The 27,683-nt window shown below is 35.1% G+C and overlaps 1 protein-coding gene across 1 annotated transcript in view; it reads left to right on the top strand.

Moving 5' to 3' along the window:
• Positions 1-27,683, top strand: part of ERBB4 (erb-b2 receptor tyrosine kinase 4) — a 674,126-nt gene that overhangs the window by 499,648 nt on the left and 146,795 nt on the right. The window contains exon 20 of the mRNA XM_021702992.1: positions 22,585-22,770. Within this exon, the coding sequence (XP_021558667.1) occupies positions 22,585-22,770 (186 nt within the window). The remainder of the gene's footprint in view (positions 1-22,584; positions 22,771-27,683) is intronic.

Raw genomic sequence — 27,683 nt, 5'->3', positions numbered from 1 at the left:
TTGACTTTTCTTGGCAAGTTATTATCTACACCTTTAAGACGGATCATTACCTTACTCTGTGAAACCTTATTCCAGAAAAGATACTATATTTTTTAAGAAGTCTATTTTGTTTGAATCATTCTTATTTTCAACTTTATGATGAGCTAAATTTTCTCGGGCTATAACTTAAATGACCTTGTAGGTACATATAAAGAAAAAGGAAATTCTCTTCAAAAAGTTAATATGAGAAACTGCAACCTGGCTGGCAATAAATTCTTAATAAACTGGATATGTTTAAGCAGGCTATATGACCGCCACACACTTCATAATATGTATACTATTTCAGTCTTGGTTGTATTGATTTTGCCTTCAGTCACTTCAGTCAGTTTGCGATTATACAAATGTGAAAAACCCTTCCTTAAGGAATTGAGTCATGCAAGAATGTGACAAATACCTTTACCTAAATTATCATATTTTCATTTTTATATAGTTTTAGCCATTTCTATAACTACAGTAGATTTCTGATGTAATATTTCATGTCTATCTTGGTCACTGCTCTAGTTTCCCGTATAAAATAGAATATAGTTAACTATTTTATGAATAAAATTTCTCAGCTACTTTGGTAGGCATCCCATATTTGATGTCATAGCCATTTCTGAAAATTCTACAAAATTTTTCTAAAAGCAAATTATTTCTTAGTTTGTTTTCAGATAGTTTATGTTACAGGTAGGATTTTCCAGAAGGATACTCTGAAATGGAATTTAGTGCCCAAAATGTTCTTAAGAAGTGCCCTTGGGGTCAGCAGCTATGGTGGGGAAGAAAGGAAGCAGGCTATGATTCAGGCTTGTCACCTCCTTGTCTGATCTCTTTGGTAACTCTGGAGCTAAAATGACCTATCAAAGTTGTCCTGAGTTGACAATACAGAAGTTGCTAGATGCAGGTTGCCCTGGGAAGGGATGTAGACTTGAGTGAAGTGGCTTTCTGCAGCTGAAGAAATCTCTGACATGTGGGTTGGCAGAAGGCAGTGGGCCAGCAGCACTCTCAGATGCTAAGGCAACAAGTCCTTCCTTGAATGGGGGATCTAGGCAGTGGTCCTTTTATGCCACATTGTATCAACAAATCAACCCATGTCTGGGCAACATCAAATATGTAACCAGGGGAGTCAGGTGTTAACTTTGTGTAACACAAGACACAAATCTGACTTAATTTGGCTAACTAACTCTGTATGGGAGGGGTTAAAGTTAATATACTTAAAAGAATGCAAGATAAAGTAATACAAAATGTTGTATTTTTTGCTTCAGAGAACAGAAAGCTAATAAATACAGGGACTTTAGAAAGATGTGAAAGATAAGATTTGAGCTCATTCTTTTGATACAGGTTTGGTTTAGGTAGGTTTAGGGAACAGTGAATTCATTGTATGTTACATGTCCTTAGGTAATATAGATTTGCCTTTTATCAGCATGGTGAAATGGAAAAGCCTGGCATATTTGAATCTAGCATCAAAAAGCTTATCTGGAAGTGTAGTTAATTAGGTGAAGTGACAAGAGATAAAACCAGAAAGATAAGTTAGAAAAAAATTAAGAAGAGCCTCATGTGTTCAACAAATGTGTCCTCCCTTCCTTATCCTATTCCCCCTCTTTGGCAGATAAACAGATGTTTGTAATATATAATTTGAAAACTGAAATAGTGACTTCTCATATAATTCTGATCAAAATCAAGGAGCTTATTTGAATAATTAAATAATGATGCTGCAATTACCTTAAGGGTCTCAATTATATATAGGAAGAATCAATATCTTTATTCATCTGCTTAATGGCCTCTAGAAAATTTTGTAGTTTTAGCATTTTGGTGCTAGTACCGTGATAACAGACCCCATGAGTGATTTTTATAGGGAAAGTGTAGTCAATTACTTTGCTTAAGTGTTTTAGGATAGTGTTTGGTGAAAAGAATTATATTATTTAAGATTATTATCATTGTTGTAGAGAAAGTTTCAAAAAGTGCTTAAGTTGCTTATTCTTACCCATGACAGGATAACAGATTTTCAGTTTAAATGAGTAGCCTCTCCCTATGGACACTTTTAGCATGATTTATTTGGAAAATGTGTTTATCCTTAGCATGAGAACTCTTCTTTGTTCCAAGACTTTACTAACTCTTTCAATTATATATTCATCCCATTTTTCTACCAGACATTTCTTTTCTGCAAACAGAATATATATGTGTATTCAAAAATAGATAACGTCATTAACATTTCAAAATCATAGCTCAATAACTAGGAATAGTATCTATTGACTTAATCAATAGTTTTCATAATGATAATTCAGAAGTGAATGCTAACTGCCGTGGTCATAAATTGATCAGATGCTCTATTCTGATGTTTTAAGTCAGATGACTTTAATAGGGCTAAATTTTAAAAGGACATTTTGAATGTAACTCTCCAATAGTCATTTGCTTTATGATAGGTATTTTCACCTAGTGATCAATCTGAAGTTTAGTTTGAACAATGGAGTTTTCAAATTTTTGGTTGACATAATTAGATATCTCCCTAGTCATTTTGATATACAGTCTCAGTTACAAACCATTGTGCATTATCAATACTTACTCAGATTGCTGCTCCTGAGGCCTAAAAGTCAGAACTAATGGAAAAGATTTTTATGTGGAAGTGAATGGTATGAAGAAGGAAGGCTATACTGATGGCTAAGTCATAAGAACCACTCAGAAAGACTATAGATTTGTTCTGAACTGGGTCTGGTTTGATTTACAAAAAAAATTATATGTGGGGATTCACTTCCAAGTCCTTGAAATGTTAGCTAGAGCTATGTTTCTAGGCTTATGGTCATTCTTACATTTTCCTTCACATTGACTCTGGAAAATTATCTTTAGGTCGACACATGTTCTAGACTGGATATTGCATTTTAATTAAAAAGTAAACCTTAGGGGAAAAGTCAAGAAGAGATCATGAGTTACTTCAGGGCATGTATATTTATTCCCTTGGTTACATTTTAAAATCTGAAAATTCATAATTTGTAAATATTATTAGGCTAAGGTTTGACAAACCAAAAACTCTTTTGGCTTGGCCCAAATTTTGTTGGCTTAAGATCTTCACTAAAGCAATAATTGACTGTGATAACTTCAAAACTGAGATTGCCTTTATAGATCTTTAGCTTTTGAATATTGTTTATTTTCTTCTTGTATTTGCCATATGCTCAGGACAGAAAATTATACACATATATTTTTCCATAAGGTCTATAATGAGGCTGTTATTATATAACAATTTGTCTTTATTGGTACAGGGTAGTTTCCAGACTTTTGCTATTATAATAAATGCTGCAATGAAGAACCAGTGTTACTTCACATGTGAGAAGGTATATCTATCTATCTGTAGGATGAATTTCCAGGAGTAGAATTGACACGTGAAAGAACAAGCGCATCTGTAATTTTCATAGTTAAAATCAAATCACCATCCATAGAGGGTATTAACTGGGCATTTCCACCAGCAATGTATACGAGCACTTGTTTCCCAAGGGCCTATGAAACAGAGAACAGGGCATTATCAAATCTCTGGATATTTTTCCAATTGAAAAAGTGACAAATGAAAAAAAAGTGACAAATGACATTACAGTGTATTTCTGTTTGTATGGTTGTTTATTTTGCTTACAACAGCAAAAGTTGTTCTCTTATAATTCTGGAAGTTTGAAGTCCAAAGTCAAGGTATTAGCAGGGTCATGCTCCCTTGGAAGTCTCTGAAGGAGGATCTTTCCTCTTTCAGCTTCTGGTAGCCTAACGTATTCCTTGGCTTATAGGTGCATCATTCTAGTTTTTTGCCTTCACATGGCACTCTGCCTGTGTCTCTGTGTCTTTACATCATCATCTTCTTATAAAAACACCAGTCATATTGCATTCGAAGCCCACCCTACTCCCATAAGACCTTATCTATTTAACTACTTATGTCTGAAACACCTATTTTTCAAATAAAGTCATACTCTGAGATACTGGTGATTAGGAGTTCAATATATCTTTTTCAACTCCTAACAACACTCAATAAATATTAGCTTAATGAATAAACAAGATGGATCTCAAACTGATAATTTTCATCAATGTAAGTGGGACTGACTACAGCATATTCCACATGGTAGATGCACAGCTAAAGCCAAAGCCAAGAAAAAAATATGTATCTATAGTTTTACTTTACTATGGTGTCAAATTAATAGATATTCTGTATTCAGCAACTAAAAAGAAACCAGAATATACTCTAGGAAACCCTACATTTCTAGTCATCATACATTGTTTGGGGAATGTGTTATAGGAGGAATGGAGTTCCTACTTATATTCTCTAGAATATAAGTATGGGCAGAAACAAAAGGAAATATTCTGACAGGAAAAGTAAAAGGTCTCCCACTGCAAGAGGTGGTGGGAATCAAAAAAATTAGGGGATCCGATAAATATCTAACTTTTTAATATGTCTAGTGTATGTTTTTTAAAGACTTTATTTATTTGAGAGTGAGAGAGAGAGACAGCATGGGGGAGCATAAGCAGGGGGGAGGGGGAGAGGGAGAAGCAGGCTTCCTGCTGAGCAGGGAGCCCCACATGAGCTTTGATCCCAGGACCCTAGGATCATGACCTGAGCTGAAGGCAGATGGTTAGCAACTGAGCAAGCCAGGTGCCCCACTTCAGTGTACTTTTAACATGAATTTCTCTTATTGTGAATGATACTGTCCAGCTCTGTATTTCTTTTTCTGAGTGTTATCTTTTCATGATCTATGCTCTTTTCTTTTCAATTGGGTTGGTTGTCTTGCTTCTTAAGTTCTATAAGCTGATCATTATAACTTTTAGGGATATTTTATATTAATGTGGAATATAATTGTAAAAAGAAGTGCCACAAATAAATAAAATATGGCTAAAATATTTTAAAAGAAAATATAAATAGATCTATATATATTATATTCGGAAGAAGTTAAGTAGATTTAATGTTATATATCATACATACACATATATGCACTATATATGTATTTTTTAAAAGATTTTATTTATTTATTAGAGAGAGAGAGAGAGCACTGAGCTGGAAGGAGAGGGAGAAGTAGGTTCCCCTCGAGCAAGGAGCCCGATGCAGGGCTCGATCCCAGGACCCTGGGATCATGACCTGAGCTGAAGGCGGACACTTAATCGACTGAGCCACCCAGGCACCCCTTACTATATATGTATTTTAAGTCAGGATAGATGTATCCATGTTTTTCTATATGAGTATTTAAACATGAAATTAGTTTTCGTGCTCCTTATTCACCTATGTAATTTTAATCTTTATATCCAGACTTCTGGACAAAAGTTTAAAATTCAGTAATACAGAAAACTAGTCTAGTGTTCAAAATATATTTTGTTCTATGTTCTTAATTAAAATATATCAGACTCTTGCCAGGGATTAAAAAAGAAATGTTAAGCTGCTCCAATATACTTTGCAAGTGCTAAATATATGAGTCCTAGCCCTTATTATATATGTTGTTCTATAAATATATTGGTATCCATTCTCATGTTCTTGAACATATTTATCTTCAAATGTACAAATGATTATTTACCCAATAAAATGCACCTCTATGACATCAAGTGTTCCATATGTGCACCTATGAATAACAAAAAACCCACTAAATTCCAAGAAATTACCCTAATGTATTGAAAAGACCCAGGTGAACTGAAACCTATTATGGATTTAAAACCAAAAAGATATTTCCTTTTAGAGTTACACCTGAATTAAATATGCAAGCAATGTGTGTTGAAAACATATCACTTTGTAATTGGATCTTCCTTGAGGCCATTTAGACATGCACGATAGACATGGCTTTTGCTCTCACAATTATTTTAAAATTAATGGGGAAGGAGACTATCTAGTGTACTATCTCTCTTTTCATAATACATTTTTTTATTCTTCTCAAAGAAATGCATAGCCAAATGAAAAATAGACGTTCAAACTGCCTTTTATTTGAATTCCACTATTAAAGGAAACCTAAGGGGCGAAGTCAAAAATTAATTTGTTTTTCTAGTGAACATTTTTAGAATCTGGAAAAAAGTAGAAGATATTGTTAATTAGTATAATTGAAAAAACAGCCTCTGTGACCCCTCTCTAATCTGTTTATCAATTACATTGTTTATATTAACATGTCATATCTACAAGAAACATTTTTCTAAATTTCATTTTTATTGCATTTTTTGATGAATGTGTGTGAAAAGCAGTTTTTATTTTTAGAATATGGCTGGATACTTCTTAAATGCTAAGTAAATCTCTGTTTTTTTGATCAAGTGAATTCCATTATTGGGCGTTTTCTCCAAAAAGTACACTGTCCCATGGAGCACCTGGGTGGCTCAGTCAGTTAAGCATATGCCTACAGTTTGGATCGTGATCCGGAGTCTGGGGATTGAGTCCAGAGTCTGCCTCTCCACTCAGTGGGGAATCTGCTTCTCTCTGCCCCTCCCCCTGCTCATGCTCTCTCTCTCTCTCACTCTCTCTCTCTCACTTTCTCTCTCTGAGATAAATAAATCAAACCTTTAAAAAAATTTTTTTTTAAAGTATACTATCCTGTTAGAAATTCTTAGTTCTTGGGCGCCTGGGTGGCTCAGTTGGTTAAGCGACTGCCTTCGGCTCAGGTCATAATCCTGGAGTCCCAGGATCGAGTCCCGCATCGGGCTCCCTGCTCGGCAGGGAGTCTGCTTCTCCCTCTGACCCTCCCCCCTCTCATGCTCTCTCTCTATCTCATTCTCTCTCTCAAATAAATAAATAAAATCTTAAAAAAAAAAAGAAATTCTTAGTTCATAAGTGGAATATCTGTAGGTGTTTATTTTCAAAGCCATATAAAGGCATCCAATAACTACCAAATGAAGCATTTAAATACTTAAATTACATTTCCAAGGAAAATATGTTAGTTGTGCAAAAATGCCTGAATGTTAAAAAGCATCATAACTCTGTACTGATATTGCAGATATCCTCAAGTACGTTGCTTCTTTAATCACACTTAAAATTTAATTGCATAGTTTGCACTTAAAAATCACTGAAATTGGTTTAGAAGAATCTTCAAATACTTGCTTTCTCTGTACTATGATTTTTAAAATTGAAATAAATTTCACCTTATGATGTTCCAGAACATGTTTTAATATCTGTGAATTTTAATTGATATAACTTTCAATTAAAATACCTAAAAAGTGAAGAATTTATTTTTTACGAGTGGGTTTTGCATACCATTTAAAGATTTGATGAATAATTGTTCTGAATATATGAATTATTTTAATGTAAGTAACCTATCTAAGTGTTATCATAAATAATAATTTTCTGGTTCCTCTGATGAAACAGATGGAAGCAAATAATTCCTAAGAGTTGAAGTGCCATAGAAATATTTTCTAATAATCCAAAATTTTCGTAATCATGACTACTGACTTTAAATTTTTAATCTTTAACTCTCAAAATGATCTTATATTTAGGTTTCTAGTACCAGTTCCATCTCAGTTCAGTCTGGTTCTTAGAATGAAGACTTAGGTCATGGTCATCAGATTCTTAAAATTAAATAATATTTACACAAGGACTTTAGAAATTCTGGAAGCTATAATATTCTAAAGGATAAACAGTAGAAAAGATCAGTAGAATAGCCCCAGAGTTTGTTATATACTCATATGTGGGTATAGAACAACGACATAGCAACAATTAATAGATACCACAGACAGAAGTCACAGCATGCACCCTCAGAAAGCTGTCCCTGTGTCTACCTGTAAAGAACCGACATTATTAGACAGTACACTGACTATTGAATACCACAAATTCTTTTGCCCTTTTCAGAATTGTTTAGCAGAATGGTCAAAAAGTAATTGCTATGCTAGTATTAGGCAGAGGATATGTGTGAATGTGGCAATGAGTAGACTGACCAGCACTCACACGGAATTTGATGGAAAAGAAATTCATCCATATGGATTAAGTGGATTATGAAGAAAATACAAACGGGTGTGGGAATGATGAGAATAAAGATGTTGAGAAGCAAAATTCTACTCATATTGGAGGCAAATCATTTCCCATGACAGGGAGGAGGATTAAAAGAGAGTATGTGTGTCCAGAAAAAACAGGAAAATGTTTTTGTCTTGACTTGTAGACCAGGTCTTCACCATCCACAAGACAAAGTCCTCAAGATTCTCTGTTATTTATGGAAGGGCTAAAAAAAAAAAAGTTGAAGTGGGAAACCCCAGCTCAGATACTAGAGTACACAAGCTTAAGGTCCTTTAAAAATGTATCTGCCTTTGGCAAGTTAGTCATTCATTTCATATTTCTCAGGATTCACTGTACTAGGATCCCATTTCCTCATTCACGGACAGCAGCTTTCCAATCTCTTATTTTTCAGACCCTTTGCCAATGATTTGTCCTGAGAACAGTGCTGCTAGATTACATGTTTCTTGTGCAAGCATTTTGAGTTGATTCTCATTTTGATAGAATCAAATCCGAACGTCAGGCTATTATTTAAAATCCTCCAAGCCCTAGGACCAGCCTGCCTTTCCAGCTTTGCTCCTTAACTGTGTTCTGTCATGTACTGGATGACCCACATAAGCTGATCTATTCCTATTCCCTTTGCATGCAGACTTACCCACTTTCCTAATTTTTGAAGGAAAGGAAGCTAATTATATTGTATAACTGTTATGAACCAGCCTCTGTGCTAGACTCTTTTGTACATATTATGTGAAATGGTTGTTATATGAGCTAGGTAGGCATTATTGATCTTTAGCTGTATATAACTGAAGACCCTGAGGTTTTGACAGTGTGAATAACTTTCTTCTTATCACGTAACAAGTAGAAGAGCAGACGCCGGAAAGAATTTGCAGGAATCAGTGTCCACACCTCTTTCTCCTCATCATACCACCTGACCCATGTTATTTATTCTGTTACAACATGTTCTTTCCACATACTGATATCCACACTCCTATTTTTCTTCCTAACAAAGCTTTTGTTTCCCCACCTTCAGTTTCTTCTGTCTTCAGTGAATTATTATAAAAATCTTATATCATAAATATTTATCATAACTATTATTTATGTTCATAACTAATTTCACTCAATTTTAAAGACTTCTACTACAATATTAACTACTTGAAAGTAGAATATATGTCTTTTTAATTTTTGTACTCTCATGGAGGGTACAAAAATTGTAAAGGTTAACCCTTAGACAATAAAATAATATTGGAGATAAGTTAATGAATGAATGAAAGAATGGTTAGCTATTCCCTGTGAATACTCTTAAACACATACAGTTATTAATAAAGTAATATATAACAAAATAAGCATTCTAGTGCACTGCACCACTGTTTGAGTTTGCTGATGATGAATGTAATGACCATGAATTGACCTTTTCTAAAAGGGTAGCCATTATAGAAATCTAAGATACCATTCCATTTCTAAAATATTGGTTAATTTTCAGTGGCTGGTTTCAAATGCCAGATCAGGATTGGATGCCTTCTTACAGAGATTCTTTATGAGGTACTTCTTTTTCCACTGCTACTTTCTAACCCCTGCACAGTGTGTATCTAGCCTCAAAGCCACACATTCCTTTGACTCATAGCCTCCTGAAGCAAATATGTTAACAATAGGGGTCTTCTGTGATACCATATATTTTCTTTCAGGGTTCATTTTAACTCATTTTGCCTGAGTGGGTAGTAATATCATTTACTGCCACTATATTAAAAACATAAAAGCATAAGTAACATTAATGCAGACTTTTTCTGGTTATTACCTCTAACTGAATGCCCTTGACATCAGGATCAGTGTAGAATGCTAAAATAACATTGATATGAGTATCTAATACAAGAATTTGCATATAAATCATGGTTTCAAATTTAATATATCTGATGGTAATAATTAAGTTCATTATAAAAAGTAGAGGAGATAAGAAAGAAATAAATGATAGGACAAATGATTTTTATATATGAATTATCCTATATGAGCATGGAACTAGTAAGTGAAAAATGGAAGACTTAATTAAAGTCACTATTGTATCTTGAGTAAATCATAAAGAACACAGTCCAGCCTGCTCCTTTATCAGAGGTATATTTGAGATTTTTATTAGGTATTAAAGGATGGTTTCCCTAATTTTATTTAGCTGTTTGTTGTTACATGCCTTTAATATAATCATCATTAATTAACAGATTATTCTTGCGAATTAGAAAGACAATAGATGTCTTCCTTTAAGGGAGGTACAGTATCTAGGAAAGTAGAATTGAGTATTAATTTCCCAAATTATACAAAATAGAAAATCATAAAATCGTAAGTGACTAAATAAGAGTTGTTACCAAAATTACTAGATTCTGATCTATTTTAAATCAAATTTAGTTTTTTAGGGCGCCTGGGTGGCTCAGTTGGTTAAGCGACTGCCTTCGGCTCAGGTCATGATCCTGGAGTCCCTGGATCGAGTCCCGCATCGGGCTCCCTGCTCGGCGGGGAGCCTGCTTCTCCCTCTGACCCTCCCCCCTCTCATGTGCTCTCTCTCTCTCATTCTCTCTGTCTCAAATAAATAAATAAAATCTTTAAAAAAAAAAAATTAAAAAAAAAAAAATAATAAATAAATCAAATTTAGTTTTTTAAATAATTGAACATTCCTAGAAACAAGTTATCCTATGCAGAAATGAGAATAAAGATATGAGTTAGTCTTAGTCCCCTCCTGCAAAGGCTATTTAGCATTTTATTATGGGTGGATTAATTCCAAGTAGTTGAGGATAAGTTGTACTCACCTGATTTATGGGGGAAAAAAATGGTGAGTACCTATTAGAATGTCACTTCATAAAGATTCTGTTAACGGGTTAATCTTATCAGTGATAACTCGTATCAGGACACTAAAATAATGAGCACAAAATCTGCTGTGTCTACCTGGTCACCTAGACATTAATAGATCCTGAGGAGATAACATGATAGAAAGAGTCTTGGCTGTGAATATAATGAGAACCAGATTCAGATCCCAACTTGGCTACTTACTAACTTTGGGATCTTGGCAAATTGCTTATCCTTCTCAAACTTGCCTCCTTATCACTTAGATATGGTAATATGTGTTGGGCAAGATTGTCCTGAGGACCACATGAGTTCATATCTAACATCAACAGCATTATGCCAGGCACAATTTGACAAAAAGTAGCAGTTATTATTATGATCTGATGGAATTCTTTACCAGGTGACTTTACTTAATTTATCTTTTTAATAGGTGACTTTAGAGTTGTTTACTAACAACTGAAAAGCGATAGCTGAACTAAATACAGATCTTACAGATTAAATAAGTGTTACAGAAATTGAGTTTCATTTATAAAGAGAAAAAAGTGAAATCAATAAACATTATTTGGAAGTTGATAATTATTCTTTTCCCCCGGTGGTGGAATCCTTAGCCTTGGATGATTTATTCTAGTTCTAGTATGTTTGTGTTTTCATTTTCTATAGCATATTGCGGTGTCCTCTCCAGAAGATCCATGCTGGCCCTTACTGAGCTTGTTCTTCCATATCAGTCCTGAAATGTTAATTACAGACACCACTGTGCTTCTTTTTCTGTAACTTTGCTAAGATGAGTCAGTAGGCTATAAAGTGTTTGTGCCCTAACTACAAGCATTCACCAGGACCCCTTGGTCTCTATTATCTACTTTAACCCCAATGGCTATTTACTCTGTTACAGAACAAACTTATATAGTCCTTGAAGTTCTCTTGCAACTCAATAAGCTACTTTTGGCCATCTCCTAAGTCTTCATGACTACTTTATGTTGAAGGTGGGAGGAGATGTTTCTAGCTCTCAGGCTTAAGTAGAAAATGATAGCTTCTAAAGTGCTGACAGAAAAAAAAAAATTTGGTTTTTTTGGTTGGTTTTCCTGCCTTCCTTTCCAGATTAACGCCCTCCACCCCATGACTCGAAAAGATTAAAGTGACCAGTTACCCTGCAGCTAAAGCTTTTTTTCCCAGACTGTTGGCTATGCTTTTCCTACCCAACAATCACATTCCCTATTGATATAATTGATTTAATACTAACGTAATACTAACCGAATTTTTTAAGAGTTCACTAGGCATTGTGGTAAGTTCTTTGCCTACACCATATAATTTAACTATTATACATATATGTTAATTTCTTTTTTTTTTTTTTTTTTTTTTAAAGATTTTATTTATTTATTTCACAGAGAGAGACACAGCGAGAGAGGGAACACAAGCAGGGGGAGTGGGAGAGGGAGAAGGAGAAGCAGGCTCCCCGCAGAGCAGGGAGCCCGATGCGGGACTCGATCCCAGGACCCTGGGATCATGACCTGAGCTGAAGGCAGTTGCTTAACCAACTGAGCCACCCAGGCGCCCCATATATGTTAATTTCTAAATTAAAAGGATCTGCATCATTTAGGTCAGACCAATATAGGACATCCAAATTATATACGGTTTGGTAGCAACATTAACTTTTAAAATATGTGTAAAGTCAAGGCAATGATATTTAATCTCACCTTTACCTCCCAGTAAAGTGGTTTCGGTTGCTTAAAGAATGGACTTGAGAAGGATCGGGAGTCTTTACTCAGTCCAGACAGGGAAGAATACAGTAATTGTGTCAGATAGTTTCCTGTGGCTGCTATAACCAGTTACCACACACTTGGTGACTGAAAACAACAGAAATATGTTATATTACATTTCTGGGGACCAGACTCCTGAAATCAAGGTGTTGGTGGGTCTGCATACCCTCCAGAAGTTCTAAGGAAAAACTTGTTCTTTGCCTTCTCTAGCTTCTGGTGGCTGCAATTTCTCCTTGGCTTGTTGCTGCATCCCCGTCATCTCTGCCTTCTCCTTCCTGTTGCTTTCTTCTCTATCTCCATCTAATCTCCTTCTAGCCTCTCTCTTATAAGGGTACTTGTAATGGCACTAAGGCCCACCTGGATCATCTAGGATGATCTCCTCATGTCAAAACCCCTAACTTAACTGTATCTGTGCAGACCCTTTTTCCAAATAAGGTAATATTCACAGGTTCCTGAGATTCAAGTATGGACATATTTTAGGATTCATTATCAGCCTACTACAATGATTGTTTAGCCATATCTGCCATGGGCAAGGGGAGTGGGTATTGGACTAGGATGCATGCCATGTTTTGCCATCAGTGACCCTAACTGTCATTTTACAAATAAATGTTAAGTTATGTGACTTGTCTAAGATTACTGCATCAGAAGAATCCCAGCAGGAATCACATGGTATACAAAGTCGGAGTAACGCTAGGGAGTTTAGCAAAGGGGTTTTAATAAAGGTATGGGCAGGGTTGAGGAACACCAACAAGGATTGTTAAAGCATCTCAAGACTAATAATGGAACTGCTAGGCCTGAAGGAACAAGGGGAAGTTTACCCTGAACTGACAGCAACTATGGCCTTTGAGAGATGCAGGAAAGTGGAGGTTGAAGGATACTAAGTTCACTCTATTCTCCCCTCAATATTCTGCTCTTGCTTTCCATTGGCTGACCCCAAATGAAAGCCTGTTGTCATCCATTTGGTTCAGTTTCACTAGGCACATGGAAAAGTGAAGAAGGATGGAGAATGGGTATGGAGGGGCAAAAAAAAAAAAAATAGCAGGCCAGTCCCACAAATCATTAGTGTCATAGCTGAGAGCAAAGTCTAAGCTTCTTTATTACAAAATTTATTATAATTTTCAACATGTCAAATTTAATTCAACAAATATTTATTGAGTACATGCAATGTTAAAGCTCTCCATGTGGCACCACAAAAATGCCTAGGATTTTTTTGCAGGTTATAACAAAAATAGACTAGAGGTAATGAAAAAAAAATCAGCATTCTTTTTACAGTAGTGATGAAAGTCTGAACTTAAGTAGGGGTCAGAATAAAAAGACATAGAACCATAGAGATTTAAACTCCATTGGAAAAAAACAATAAGACTTGGCAAAGTATTTGATATGGGTAGGATGCAAAACAATGGGAAAAAAAATGCCAAATAGGAATCCAAGATTCGAAACCCAAATTAGAGGGGCGCCTGGGTGGCTCAGTTGGTTAAGCGACTGCCTTCGGCTCGGGTCATGATTCTGGAGTTCCTGGATCGAGTCCCACATCAGGCTCCCTGCTCAGCAGGGAGTCTGCTTCTCCCTCTGACCCTCCTCCCTCTCATGCTCTCTGTCTCTCATTCTCTCTCTCGCAAATAAATAAAATCTTAAAAAAAAAAAATGAAATTTGTGTTTAAAAAAAAAAAAAGAAAAAGAAAACCAAATTAGAAACTGTTTCTGAAATTTACAAAATTAGCAGCAGACAAGCTCTTATGGAGACATTTACCTTGTGCCTTAAATTTAAGGTCCAGTAGGATATCTATGTCAAGATGACTAGTAAGCATTTGAAATATGGGTTGATTCCTGCGATGAGGTAGGTTGGGAAGGAGGGAATATAATAAACATAATAAAAATTCTGTTCACTTATTAAGAAAATTATATCACTCCCTTACTATGAGTTATACACTCTATAAGAATTTGGTAATAGACTAATGAATATGATAAGATAATATTACTACTTTCAGAGGCATGATCAACGATGGCAGACGTTTAACAAATAATTAATAAAAATGAAATAGGAGATACACATTTATAAGAGCTATTTGTTTCTGCTCAGAGATGACAGTTGAAATTACAGGTGTGGAAAAGAAAACTTAGAATATGGGTACAGCATAATTTTTATGTTTGGGATATTTTGGACAGATATTTTACACAGATATTTTGGATATGATTACAATGAATTTTATTATCTATCCTATAAATAACAATGCTACTTACAGAGCTTCAAACTAAATCAAATTATGAAAAACCACACAATTTTACAGAGAACTCCATATATTTTTGATAACCCTATCAACTCTCCTAAAGTCGTAAAATATATGGATGCAAGAGATTACAGATGAAAGCAAAGAATATTAGGGACAAAGCCATGGTAGCATTTCCACGTTGAGTGTATGGTAGGAAAAAGCAAAAAGCAGGTACCAATAATTGCAATGAGAGTACTCAGAGAGACCAAAGATTTAGGGTAGAATAAAATATTAACATCAGCCACAGAGGGATTTTCAAAAAGTAGCATGGTCAGTGAGATAAAACAGTGCAGAAACTGAGGAAAATGTAAAAAAGAGAATAAGCCTGTTGACTGGTAAAAAGATTAGTGGTGCTTTTTTTCAAGAGTGATTTGAATAGTAAGAATGCAGTAAGTTGCAGAAAAACTAGAGCCCTAGGGAGTGAAGGACTATAAAATGAAGAAACAGCCAAAGCGAAAATAGCAAATATTACCAAAGTGAAGAAATGGCACAATTTAGGGAACTTTCACTTTTAAAATATGGGAATTCTAAATATACTTGTAGGTACAGTGAAGGTGCCAATATGGAGTGAAGATGAAGTTGTACTAGAGATAAACAATGGCAAAACCATTCACGGAAACAAAATGGGATGATGTCAGGAGTACATTAAACAGAGTAAATATTGTGAAAGGTAGAAAGTTGTTTTTGTTATTTGTGTTTTTTTTTTTCTACTCAGAGATACACATCATAATAAATGTAATAGAGAAAGAAATTTAAAAGGATAACAAAGGGCTATTTTGGGAGGATCAAATCAGGAGACTTAGGACAAATCTCCATGAATTGATTCCTTTCCCAAGCAATATTTGAAAGTTTGAGGAGACTTAAGATGGTGGGAGTTGCCTCTGGCCAAGGAGTGGCACAATGGGAATATCAAGGGGAAAAAATTATATGACGGTAAACGCTTTATTGTAATAGTCACCACTGGAGTTCAGACTGAGACAGGAGTAAATGAAGCATAATAGAAAGCAGGCATTTAAAAAATTATGAATGATTCCAGTCTTCTTCCCACTACTGCAAAACCTTTCATGATCTGGCCTCTACTTGGATTTCCAATCTCATCTCATTGCCATCACAGCTTTTGCTAAATTCCAGACACTTGAGTCTCCGCAGAGCTTCCCAAATTCACCCAGCTCTTACGCTCTTTCCTTGTATTTGTCTATCTGGCTTCTTCTCAGATCTCAGGACACATTTCCTGACTACCTTTATTTAAAGTATCTCTGTAGCCACCATTTTATTATCTATTACAATATTCTATTTATTTTGTCCATAACCTTTAATATGACTTATGATTACTTATATGTCTGTTTTATATTTGTTCTTCCTGTATATTGGTTGCCTCTCCCAGTAGAGTGAAAGCTTCATGATGATAGAGATGCTATGGTAGACCCAACTTCAGTAACAGTGGCAAGCACAAAGCAGGTCCTCAATAAATATTTTTAAGTGAGAAAATGTATAACAAAGTGGTAGGAAAATATAAGGATGAAGGGAAATTCAGTATACCTAGGGGGAGGGGGAGGTAGGAAACAGCCAGAAAGTAGAAATCTACCCAGTGTAGAATTACTCATGAAGTTCTTCATTGTGTAGCACTGTTAGTAGAATCAAAGTCTGAGATCCAGCTACTCAATGGGTGAATCATGGAGATTGGGGATGGAAGACTTTTGACACCAAAAGTTAGAAGGATCCTAATCTTGAATGTTCATGTCCGCCCAAAGGATGGCAGAGATTAGAAAAGAGTGCTGAGCCCAGCCAGCAATGTGGACAGACTTAAACTTAATGGCATATCAATTCAGTCTATCTAATTACTGGTCACCTACTCACACAAGTAAATTATTATTTATTCTAGATGTGAGGAAACAGATGCTGATTTCATTTATGTTATTATCTAGATACCATCTGCAGCAAAACATGTTTGTAAAACATTATTATGGACCAGTGATTTTATTTCATCTTTCATCACTGCTGTCAGCATTATCTCCTTTGTTTTCTTCATCCCCATCACCCTCACTGTCTTTAGGAGAGGCGTTTGTGCCAAGCATTCACAAATCTGCTGACTGTTACATTAAACACAGTTTTATGTCTACATTAATTGTCTATCTTTTCTTTTCTCTATCCCCCCTTTTATCTTCCTTATCCCTGATGCAATGAGATTTTACCCATTTTTAGCTGGAGGGCATTGAAGTAATGGTCCATAGACATAATGAAACAGTGAAAGTTTGGCTGAAGTTAACATTTTTAAGAAACAGAAGAGCCCATAAGTTTTCACTGGCCATATGTTTTTCTTTTATTTTTTCTTTTCATGAAACCACTAACCAACAGAAGTGAGAAAACACGTTTAAGTGGCAAGGTATAAACTTCTGAAGGCTGGGCAAAATGATACCTTAATGTGACAAATGGTATTGCTTACTTTTATTATTGTACAGAAATATCTTCCCTTCAGACACAAATAGAGATACAAACAGCATAGGCAAGAGAATAATGACACACATGCTTCAGAGCTTTTTGTCTATGCCCTGGATGTGCCTTGATAGTTTTAAAAAAATGTCCTTATTCAAACCAGACTTCATTGTAAAGAAAAATGTTCTTGCTTTAGAGTTTTCAGCGTAGCACCTGTTACATCCTTCCCCTCTGTCCAACAAGAAAACTCTTTAATTCACCTATAAGAAAAAAATTTATAAAGCAGAAGGGAAAACAAAGACAGAAACTAATTTTATTTCTGAAAAAATAGATAATGCACCTGTCAACTTGTATTTATTCCAGTGGCCTTCGGTGACATTTTCTAGTACAGCAACAAAGATTTCAAAATTGCTTCCACAGGCCCCACACGGAGATAGGTAACAAGGGACATTATTAATTTCAACACAGAGCAATTTATTGAAATCCAACACTCCATTATTAAAATATTGGAATTTTTTTCCCTTTCCATCCCACTCATCACTCTAAATGAATCCACGTTCTCTTTTCTTTATCTCTTTCCCTATCCCCCCAAAAAGCCATCTGCTATTTCCTTTATGAAAAAAAATAAAACCTACAATTAGTGTCTTGTTCATCTTTTCTTTCTCAAAAAAAGAGAACTATTATGCAAATACTCTGCAATTTGGTTTCAAATACTCTTTGTAGTGTGATGAGCAATTTTCCTTAATACAACCCCAGCTTTTTTGCCAGGACTTACTAATAGATTTTTTTAAAGAGAACTTTCATGTGACTTTTTTACGCTCTTCTGATGTAAACTTTTCACATGCATATTTAGAATGGAATTATCATCACTCCTTGAGTTGTAAAAGAAAAAAAAATTGTTTATATATTTCATACTGAAAAAGAAGCCTGAAATAACCTCCAAATCTTTCTTTTACTTTAAATTTCATCATTTTCTTTCTCAAGAAATGGTCTGTACCAAATAATACTCTCAGGAAATCAGAGAAATATGTTTCCTTTGGCTTTTTCTGAAAGCATATTGTAAGTGATGGCTGTTTACCTGTTAGTGCAAATTTGTTGTTTGATTTTAGTTGCTCCTCAGGAAATAAAGTATAATTTGACCCAATTCTTCAGATACAACTAATATCAGGTGTTTGGAACTGTCTTCTTGTTAACAAGATAACAGTGCTACAGTGCCAAGTGCTGATGGAACTGAAATTTATGAAGTTCAGTATCATAAGAAGTAGCAACTGCACTAAGAATCAGAAATCCTGAATCTTAAACCTGATCCTAGTACTTATCAAATATAACCCGGGCAGTAAGCCCACCCAGCTTTTGGTTTTCTCCTTTTACACCTGAGAATTACTACGTCCTTTGACTGCTTCTAGTGTTATAATGGGGAATCAAACCACAACTGCAAATTACGATTTTTGCAACGAGATTATAGATACATTTTATGGCAATATTCCAGAGGTCCTTAATTTTCATATATCCTACAGTAGCTTCATCTGGAGAGCTTGCTACAAATGCAGATTCCTGATCTACTTCTAGCCCTGATTATCAGGGAGTGGGGCCAGGATAGCTACTTGTAATGACAAACCTAGGTGACTCTTAGGCTCATAAGAGACTGAGAGCCACCAGAAGAGAAATAGAGAAAATGCAATCAGTATAAATTTAACTTAATTAGATAATATCTAATGTGGTACTTTATTAAATTAGATATTTAGTTTGATTACATGTTTTGCTTATTTGTTGGTGTATATATGTATATATGTGTGCATATCATAATTCAGTGAAGGAGCCCTCTGGTTTATACTTTCAATATTAATGTTAATAATTAATTAATTCATAACAATACAATATTACTTGGCTCACATTCTTATCTGTACTCTCCTTATAACTACATTGATTTGCTTTATTTCAAATGTTTGCCAAAATATACAGCAAGTAAAACCAAAATATTTCTACCCTTTGGATCCAAATGGGGCCATATTCATAGTAATAACTCAAATTTCTGGCTTTGCTGATTACACAGAAACTCAAACCCCTAAAGAAGTCTCCCCATATAGTTTGGGCACTTACTGAGTGCCTCATATGTACCTATAAACCAATGTCCCAGTCCCAGTCCTCCTGTGATATTTGCAGTGTTCTTCCTTACCAGCCTGGCCCCCCTATGGAGCGTCTCTTCTCCCCCTGGCACCATCGGCTGGTACCACTGTTGACTGGTACTACCTAAGGATGCCAGTATCCTTGCCAGAGGTGATGCCCCTCGATGCTCCCTGGGCTGCTAGTCCTCAGGTGTTGCTGTGGTTGGCTTAGCAAGGAAGCATAGAAACTGGTGTTCTCCCCTGTTCTATGACTCTGGCTCCCTGGGGCCACTGAGGAGGGGGGGATTGCAGCATCTACTTGAAAGCCATCTGGAAAACAACAATTTCAGCTTCTGCCCACAAAGGCTCAAAAACAGTCTTTTGAATTGGGCCGACGACGTTTTACCAGCTTATTGTTTCTGTTTGGCCTTATATCTCTTCTTGCTCAAAGACACTTGCCCATTCTGCCCCACTCTTCCTTACTGAAAAAAGTAAAAGTTTATACCGCACCTAAGACCCTGACTGGATCCAGTAACTCCATATACTCCATCAGACATATACCATAATTGTCAATAATCTTTAGACTCAGCTGAAATCAACACCACTAAAATAGTAGTGGAGATTAAAAATTAATAATGTCCTCTCAAATAGCTCTAAGGTAATAATAAAAGTCAAATATGTCTGCAAGGCAAATAGTAAAAGACAGAAGTCTAGAGTGACTCTCCATTCCATTTCATGCCTGTTTTCCACTGCCCAAAGTAATCACTTTCAATTTCTCAGCAATTTATTTTTTTCATTTAACCCTGTATCTAAATATTATGCTTACACTGTCAACTCTTGATTTTTCCATTTTATGCATCATACACTAACTTGTCACTATGAACAACAGGAATGTACCTTTCACTTTCTTCCCATTATCCCCTTGCAGAAGTATAGTCTACTTCCCTTCCCTTCATTTTCCAGGATAGTCATATGGTGTTTGCTTATATCAACATTTTGTATTTATGTCCTTATGCTTATGTAACTATTCCCAGCCATGCTCTATAGTAAATACATGATTTGCTTTACTTGTGTATGTCTTGTACTTTACATCAAATCAATTTCTTCATTTTACCTTTGCTTAGGTTTCTGTGCATCAATCCTAATTTGACCTTCAGCATCTGCTAAATATACATACCCTTAATGTATTTTAAGCTCATTAAGTATTCTATCATCTCCATCTTCTTGGATTACCTTTTCCAGATCAATATGTCCCACTCCATTCTGGACTGACTGCTATCTTGGTCTCTTGTACTGCTTTTATTCTGGAATATCCCTTCACTGTCATTTTTTGTTTCCTTAATTAAATGTACTCTTTTAACGCCCCCTCTTACTTAATGAACACATCTAACAGAGAAAGGAAGTATGTGACATGAGTTTGTGGTTTATTTTAAGATTTATTTATTTGAGAGAGAGAGAGAGAGAGAGAGAGCATGAATGGGGGAGGGGCAGAGGGAGAGAATCTCAAGCGGACTCCCTGCTGAGCACAGAGCCCAATGCCAGGCTTGATCTTATGACACTGTGATCATGAGCTGAGCCGAGACTAGTAGTCCAACACTCAACTGAATGAGCCACCCAGGCACCCCCTGAGATAAGTTGTTTAAGAACAGACATGCCTGAACATGTCTGTATATCCACTCACTTAACTGAAATTTTGCTGGATTTGGAATTTGAGGTTTAAACAATTTAAGCTTCAGAATTTTGAAGTCATAGCTCCATTTGGGAGAAGGAACTGGAAGGTGGCCCCAATTTTCTCCATATATAAATTTACATAACCCTACTGTTTTCACCAGAGTACTTCTCTTTCCATTTTGCCTAATATCCATAGTCCACAAACCTTTTGATGGAGGGGAGGAGATCTGTAGTCTTAGGTGCCTCCTAAATACACTTTGAAACAATCCTACTAACGGAAGTTTCTCCCTCCTGCTCCATTTGCAGAAATTTGTGGTGCTAACACTACTTGAGCCTTTGGTGGTATACACATGTGGTGTAAATTGGATTTCTTCTCTGTTTCCCTACCTGCTACATTAGGCTTCAGATGTCATGCATATGCAAAATTAGTTACAACTAGTAAGCCAATTCCTACTCTTATTATTCTATCTTTATTGCCTCCTCTCTATGACTGTTGGTGTCTGCCTCTTGATTAATTCCTTTATTGCTAGTATAGTGGAATTGAGAGGAAATGGAAGTAAATTTGTGTATTCAATCTGCCATGCCATCTTAAACAAAAGGTCAATATAACTTTCTGTGCATAATTTTTTGTTTTGAAAAATTTCAAAGTTACAGAAAATATTCAAGAATGCTACAATAAACATTCTCATGGCTTCAGTGTAAACTGATTGATAATAAATTGCCATATATGTGCCACTCCCTGTGTGTGTGTGTAAGGTCCTATCTGTTTCAAATTGCAGTAAAGATACTTAAAATAACGTTTAATTGGAGGCTAACTTTAAGATGTACTAAATAACTATCATATGTCCAATTTTATCTTCATTAAACCAAAGTGACATGATTATGATAAAGAAATTAGAGCTATTTTCTCATTTTATGAAATGATAAAGTTGGAGTAGACAATTTTTTATAGTCTCAATTAGCTTTCAAATTTTATAATTCTATGAATAATACATCACTTACAATTTTGGAAATGAAATAAATTTGAGTAAAGACAAAGTTATGGAGCAAAATGTCTTATTAAAAGGTTTATTTTTCTACATAAATCCACAATAGCATATTGCTTATAATTGTTTAAATTTTGATATTTATAATTTATAAATTACACCTGTGTATGCTCTCTAAATCCACACTAATAATGGATGACTTAACTTTGGGTCACCTTATACTACGTGAAAATAACTGCACTTGTATAGATTATTGTATTCCAGAACTAAAGATCAAAAGTTAAAAATCCACAGTATAAGCTAGGATTCAATATCAACTAACTTAGCAGTAAATAAAATCAAATATTGTCCATATTACAAAAGAGAAAACACTAATATTAATTTTATATGCATTTAATTCTATAACATTTTCCATTTTAACAAAAGTATAGTCTTTTTCACTTAATTTTACTTGAGCTAAATCACTTTAAGAATATAATAGCTGCATTAATGTCTTTTCATTTTTAATTGATTCCATTGAATGAGAGTACATTTTCAAAATTATGATCAGCACCATTAATATCGTGCTATAAAGAAATTTGAGTTGAAATGATGGTGTTATTTATTAATTTTTTATAGGAAGCTTTGATCATGGCAAGTATGGACCATCCACACTTAGTCCGGTTATTGGGTGTGTGTCTGAGCCCAACCATTCAGCTGGTTACACAGCTTATGCCCCATGGCTGCCTGTTGGATTATGTCCATGAACACAAGGATAACATTGGATCCCAGCTTCTGCTTAACTGGTGTGTCCAGATAGCTAAGGTAAGTGCCCATCACTTCCCATGGAAATAACTCTCCTGGCTTTCTTTCTCCCATTCTAGAACAGTATGGATATTGAAAACATGTCTAGTCTTTTAATATACTTAAATAAAATAAATTACTTTTGCTATATTGGAAGGTATATGGAAGTTTTTGCATTCAAAGCACAGATTAAACACATGTTAAACATCTTTGGATTATTTTACTGCTAATTGTGTTATATGGACCAGATGCCAAAACAGATAGCTTACTGGTCAGGAGAAAAAAAAAATGTTATACCAAATTTGATTGGCTTTTTAATTTTTTTTATATAATCTAAATAACAAACAAAATCCAAGAAAGCCAAGATTGAATTCTGAATTGTTCCATTTTTAGAGGATTTTATTAAGATGGTATGTACATTCAGTTCTCAGTATTACAGATGATCAAGTTCTAAATATTTTCCTAGACATTTTGATAATTCTCAATTAGTCTTTAATGGTTGGGGTGTTTTGGTACAAAGCATGGCATGTGACATACATAAGGGAAGTGGCATGGATCTCAGCACCTGGGGTGATGGGGACGTGGCTGTGTAGTGGGCTAGAGGACACCTACTGCCCTCTATAGGACTGTGGTTTTTTTCCCACCAGAGTTATGTGCTCTTCCAGTTTTTCAGAGGGGCCAGAATTCTGGATTTTTTTTTTTTATGTGACTTCTCCAAATTTAAATCTTGGCTCAAACTTTTGAATTGTTCTGGAAGCCAAACAAAGCATTTATGTCCCGCTGTCCACCAGTGTGAAACTTCTGGTGTGCATTTTTTATATCCAAAGAACCCATTTATGATTATCTATACCAAGAATATTTCTTGAAAATTTTCTCCTAGGTAAATAGATCTGAGACAAGTTTTAATTCTCTATTTCAACTTTTATTTACATCAAAATTTGACCTAATGTTTGGTTAATTCTACAGATGTGTTCATCTTTGCATTTGTATAATATAAATGCCAAAATGTTAATTTAGTAATTCTAGGCTATTTCTTTTTACAGTCTAAGAATGAATGAAAACTCATTTCCCAAAGTAGAAATGTTAACCCCAAAAAATTATCTGAGGGAAAAGCCCAGTTTAGTTTTATATACCATAAATCTCGTTATAGTTTCCTTATGGACCATTTTTATAATTTTTTGACAATTATATAACAAAGCCACAACTTAGAGGATTTTTTATGGTAATGAAGTTTGAAATACAGCTCTTCAAAAACTGATTTACATATCTAAACTTCTATGAATTATAAGGTGAGCTAAACAGGCAATAGAAATTTTCAAATCATCCTAGCACTATAGATGAAAACAAAACTAAGTTTCAAATTCCTTTGCTGTTCTCTCTGTTTCCTGCAGGTTTCTTCATAATTTAGGTTTTGTCCTTAGGGATTCATGACATTAATATATCATTTATGCAAGGCTGTACACCCTAATAATAGAAACTACTTTGAGTTCCCAGAATAATCACACTGTTTTAAAACATTTTGCCTTTGTGAATGCCAGCCTTTCTACTTAGAAATCTTTCCTCATAGCTTCTTGATCACATAACATGATCTTTTCCATCCATCAACACTGATTGGGCTTCCTCCCCTTACAGCACCTTCCCTACTCAACCTTTTTCTCCAAACAGAAGCAACTTCTTCTGCTTCTGTACTGGTTTTGGTCATTGGTATCTTGAACACATTTTTATTATGTAAATGTTATACTATGTGTTTATATAACTATCTGACTATATAGCAAGTTTATTTAGTCATTAACCATTTAATAAATACCTGTAGACACCTTCCATGTGTCAGGTATTATGCTGCCTAAAGTGTTTAGGGGCAAATATCATGAACGTGGGCCTGGTTGTCTTTAACGGCGTAACAGTCAACAGATAAAACAATTAAGTATAGGATTATACTTAATTCTTTGGTTCAGATTTTGAAGAAAAATAATTACAGGAGAGACTTAAGGCAGACCCTATTGAGTCCTAGGAGAGAAGAGTTTGCTTATGGGAGGAAAATTTAGGCAGACGAAAAATTCCACAAGAACCGTGTAATTTATCATCCAACTGGGACAATTTTAGTAGTGAAAGAAGGCTCTATCACTAGTTCCACCAAGACAGCAGGCACACCAGTGTCCTAAACAGAACCAGATGTGTGGTAACCCTGTGTGGCGTGAAAAGTTTGGATTTTATTATAAATACACTGTAGGTATTGAAGTATTTTATGTTCTAATGAGATCATGCTGGTTTATGTATAGAGGTGAGATCAAGGCAATCTGAGAATGGAAATGAAGCTACCAGTCAGAAGTCTGGGGGTAATGAAAATAAGGAGAAGTAAATAGGATTAGGACATATTTTTAAGATAAATATAGGCATCTGAATACTGATCAGTTGTGGGGGAGTATGATGCTGCTGTTTCCTGAGCTGGTGAAGACTGAGGGATTGAACATAGTTGTAGAAAAAAATTCAAGAGTTCAGTTCCAGACATGGCAAATTGCAAAGGTTTATTGAACATGGCAGTGAAACTTTCAGTTAGGTAGTTGAATTTGGTTTGGACTCTCAAGATAGACTGAAGAGTTATAGGTATTTAAATATATAGGAAAATTTGTGATTACCTAGCTACTAACTCAGTCTGATTCATATTTCTTCCTAGCACCGAAAATTGGTATAGTAGCCATTCAATAAACATTTAGTAAATATTTTAACTCAAAAAGAAAATGAAAAAATCTACACATCTTTGTCTTTTTTCCTACTTCAGGGACAGAATTGTGTAGTGGAAACAGCATTAGGATCAGAAAGACCTACATTAGTATGTTGGTGATCACTTTTAAGTTTTGTGGGTTTGAGTAAGTTAGTTTTTGAATTTTGTTTCTCAGTGTATTAAGAGTTCATAATCACTACTTTTTATTTTTTCTCATTTGCAAAATGAGTGTAATGGTATCTACCTCTGGTAGGCTGAAACTCCCTGCCCCCAAAGATGTTAAGTCCCATCCCCAGCATCTGTGAATAAGTTACTATACATGTTAAAAGGGAATGTGTGAGGGCGCCTGGGTGGCTCAGTCGTTAAGCGTCTGCCTTCGGCTCAGGTCATGATCCTGGGGTACCGGGATCGAGTCCCGCATCGGGCTCCCTGCTCGGCGGGAGGCCTGCTTCTCCCTCTCCCACTCCCCCTGCTTGTGTTCCTGCTCTCGCTGTCTCTCTCTGTCAAATAAATAAAATCTTTAAAAAAAAAAAAAAGGGGAATGTGTGAATGTTACTAAATTAAGGATCTTGATATGTGATTATCCCGGATCATCCGGATGGGCCCAATGTAATCTAAGAATCCTTATAAGTGGGAGTAAGTAAGATAAAAAGATGGGAGCAGATCTGGAGTGATGTGCTTTGAAGATGGAGAAAGGAGCCACAAGCCAGAAAATAGAGTCTACCTCTAGAAATGAAATAGATTCTCTCTACAAGGTCCAGGCCTGCTATACCTTGATTTTATTCCAGTTTATAAACCAATTCAGGACTTCTGACATCCACAGCTGTAAGAAAATAAATTTGTATTGTTTTAAGCCATTAAATCTGTGGTAATTAGATACAGCAATAAAAAACTGATATACTTCCTCACAGTGGTTTGCAAAGATTAAATAAAACAGTCCAATGTAAGTTCTCTGGCTCAGCTCCTAGAACATGGAGTGTTTAAAAACAATCTCCTTTATTAGCTATAGGTAGAAAGCCTCAAAACAGAGAATTGTTTTTAAAATGTCTGCAAAATATGAGTAAGATGGTCTTAGTAAACACAAGTACTTTACAAATCACTATTCCAGTCAAGAAGGCTCATGAAAGTAAGCATCATAATTGCTCCAAGACCCACTTTGCTTTTGGCTGCATCCTTTCTTTCACTGATAAAGCTGGAAGGATAGGGGATAATACTGTAAAATGACAGATGTATCTTTGTGTTATAACATTCTATGGAAAATACAACAGTAGGTAGGAAAATAATAATTATAGCTAACATCAAGCAGCTCTTTCTCATAGCCCTGAGATCATGACCTGAGCCAAAATAAAGAGTTGGACACTTAACCACCTGAGCCACCCAGGAGCCCTTAGACACTTGAGATTTAAATCACAAAGGAGAATATCTGTGGTTTTTAGGAAAGATTAATGTATTTATTCATCTAAAAAAAATCAAGTTATGATGTAGCAGGTACTATCCCAAGATCTAGGATTTCGAGAAAGAGTAAGTCCCTCTATCATAGTTTTTATATTCTACTGGGGGAGATAAATAAAAAAACCAAGTAAACAAAAAATATTGCCTCAAATGGTGACAGATGAGAGACGGTGCCATCCATTAGTATTTTAGGGCAGAATTTAAAAGGAAGTAGTACTTTGTTCCTCTTTTAGTTCTACCATTTATCATCTGTATGACTTTGGCAAATTCCTTAATATCTCTAAATCTGTTTCCTCATCTATAAAATGAGCAATAGCCTCCATTCGTCCAGCTGTTGTGATGGTTAAATGAGATCATACCTTAGCTTTGAACATTTGCCACCAAAGCTTTAGTACTTAATATGTCATTATAATATTAAGTAAAATTATAATACATTATTTAATATTTATTATAATCAAGAAAATGTAGACATGACTTCTACAGAAAGGCAGTGTATGTAACAGAAAGAATATCAACCATAGAGAAATACAATCTGGGTATAAATTCTAATTCATAGTTGTGAGAACTTTGAGACCATTTTTCCATTTTGCTAAATGAGAATACTTGTGCTTATATAAAACGAAACAAAGCTATGTTTATCAAATTTGAATTAATAAATAAATAGGAGCAACTGATATTAATCTGAAAAATTAGAAGGTTCTACAGAACAGGAATATATATATATTTCTTTATTCATTTTTACTCATTTATTATATTCCTT

Source organism: Neomonachus schauinslandi, chromosome 3 (assembly GCF_002201575.2).
Source record: "Neomonachus schauinslandi chromosome 3, ASM220157v2, whole genome shotgun sequence".
NCBI classification, from domain to species: domain Eukaryota; kingdom Metazoa; phylum Chordata; class Mammalia; order Carnivora; family Phocidae; genus Neomonachus; species Neomonachus schauinslandi.
Note: the sequence above shows the minus strand (reverse complement) of the source record. Positions and strands in the feature narration are given on the sequence as shown.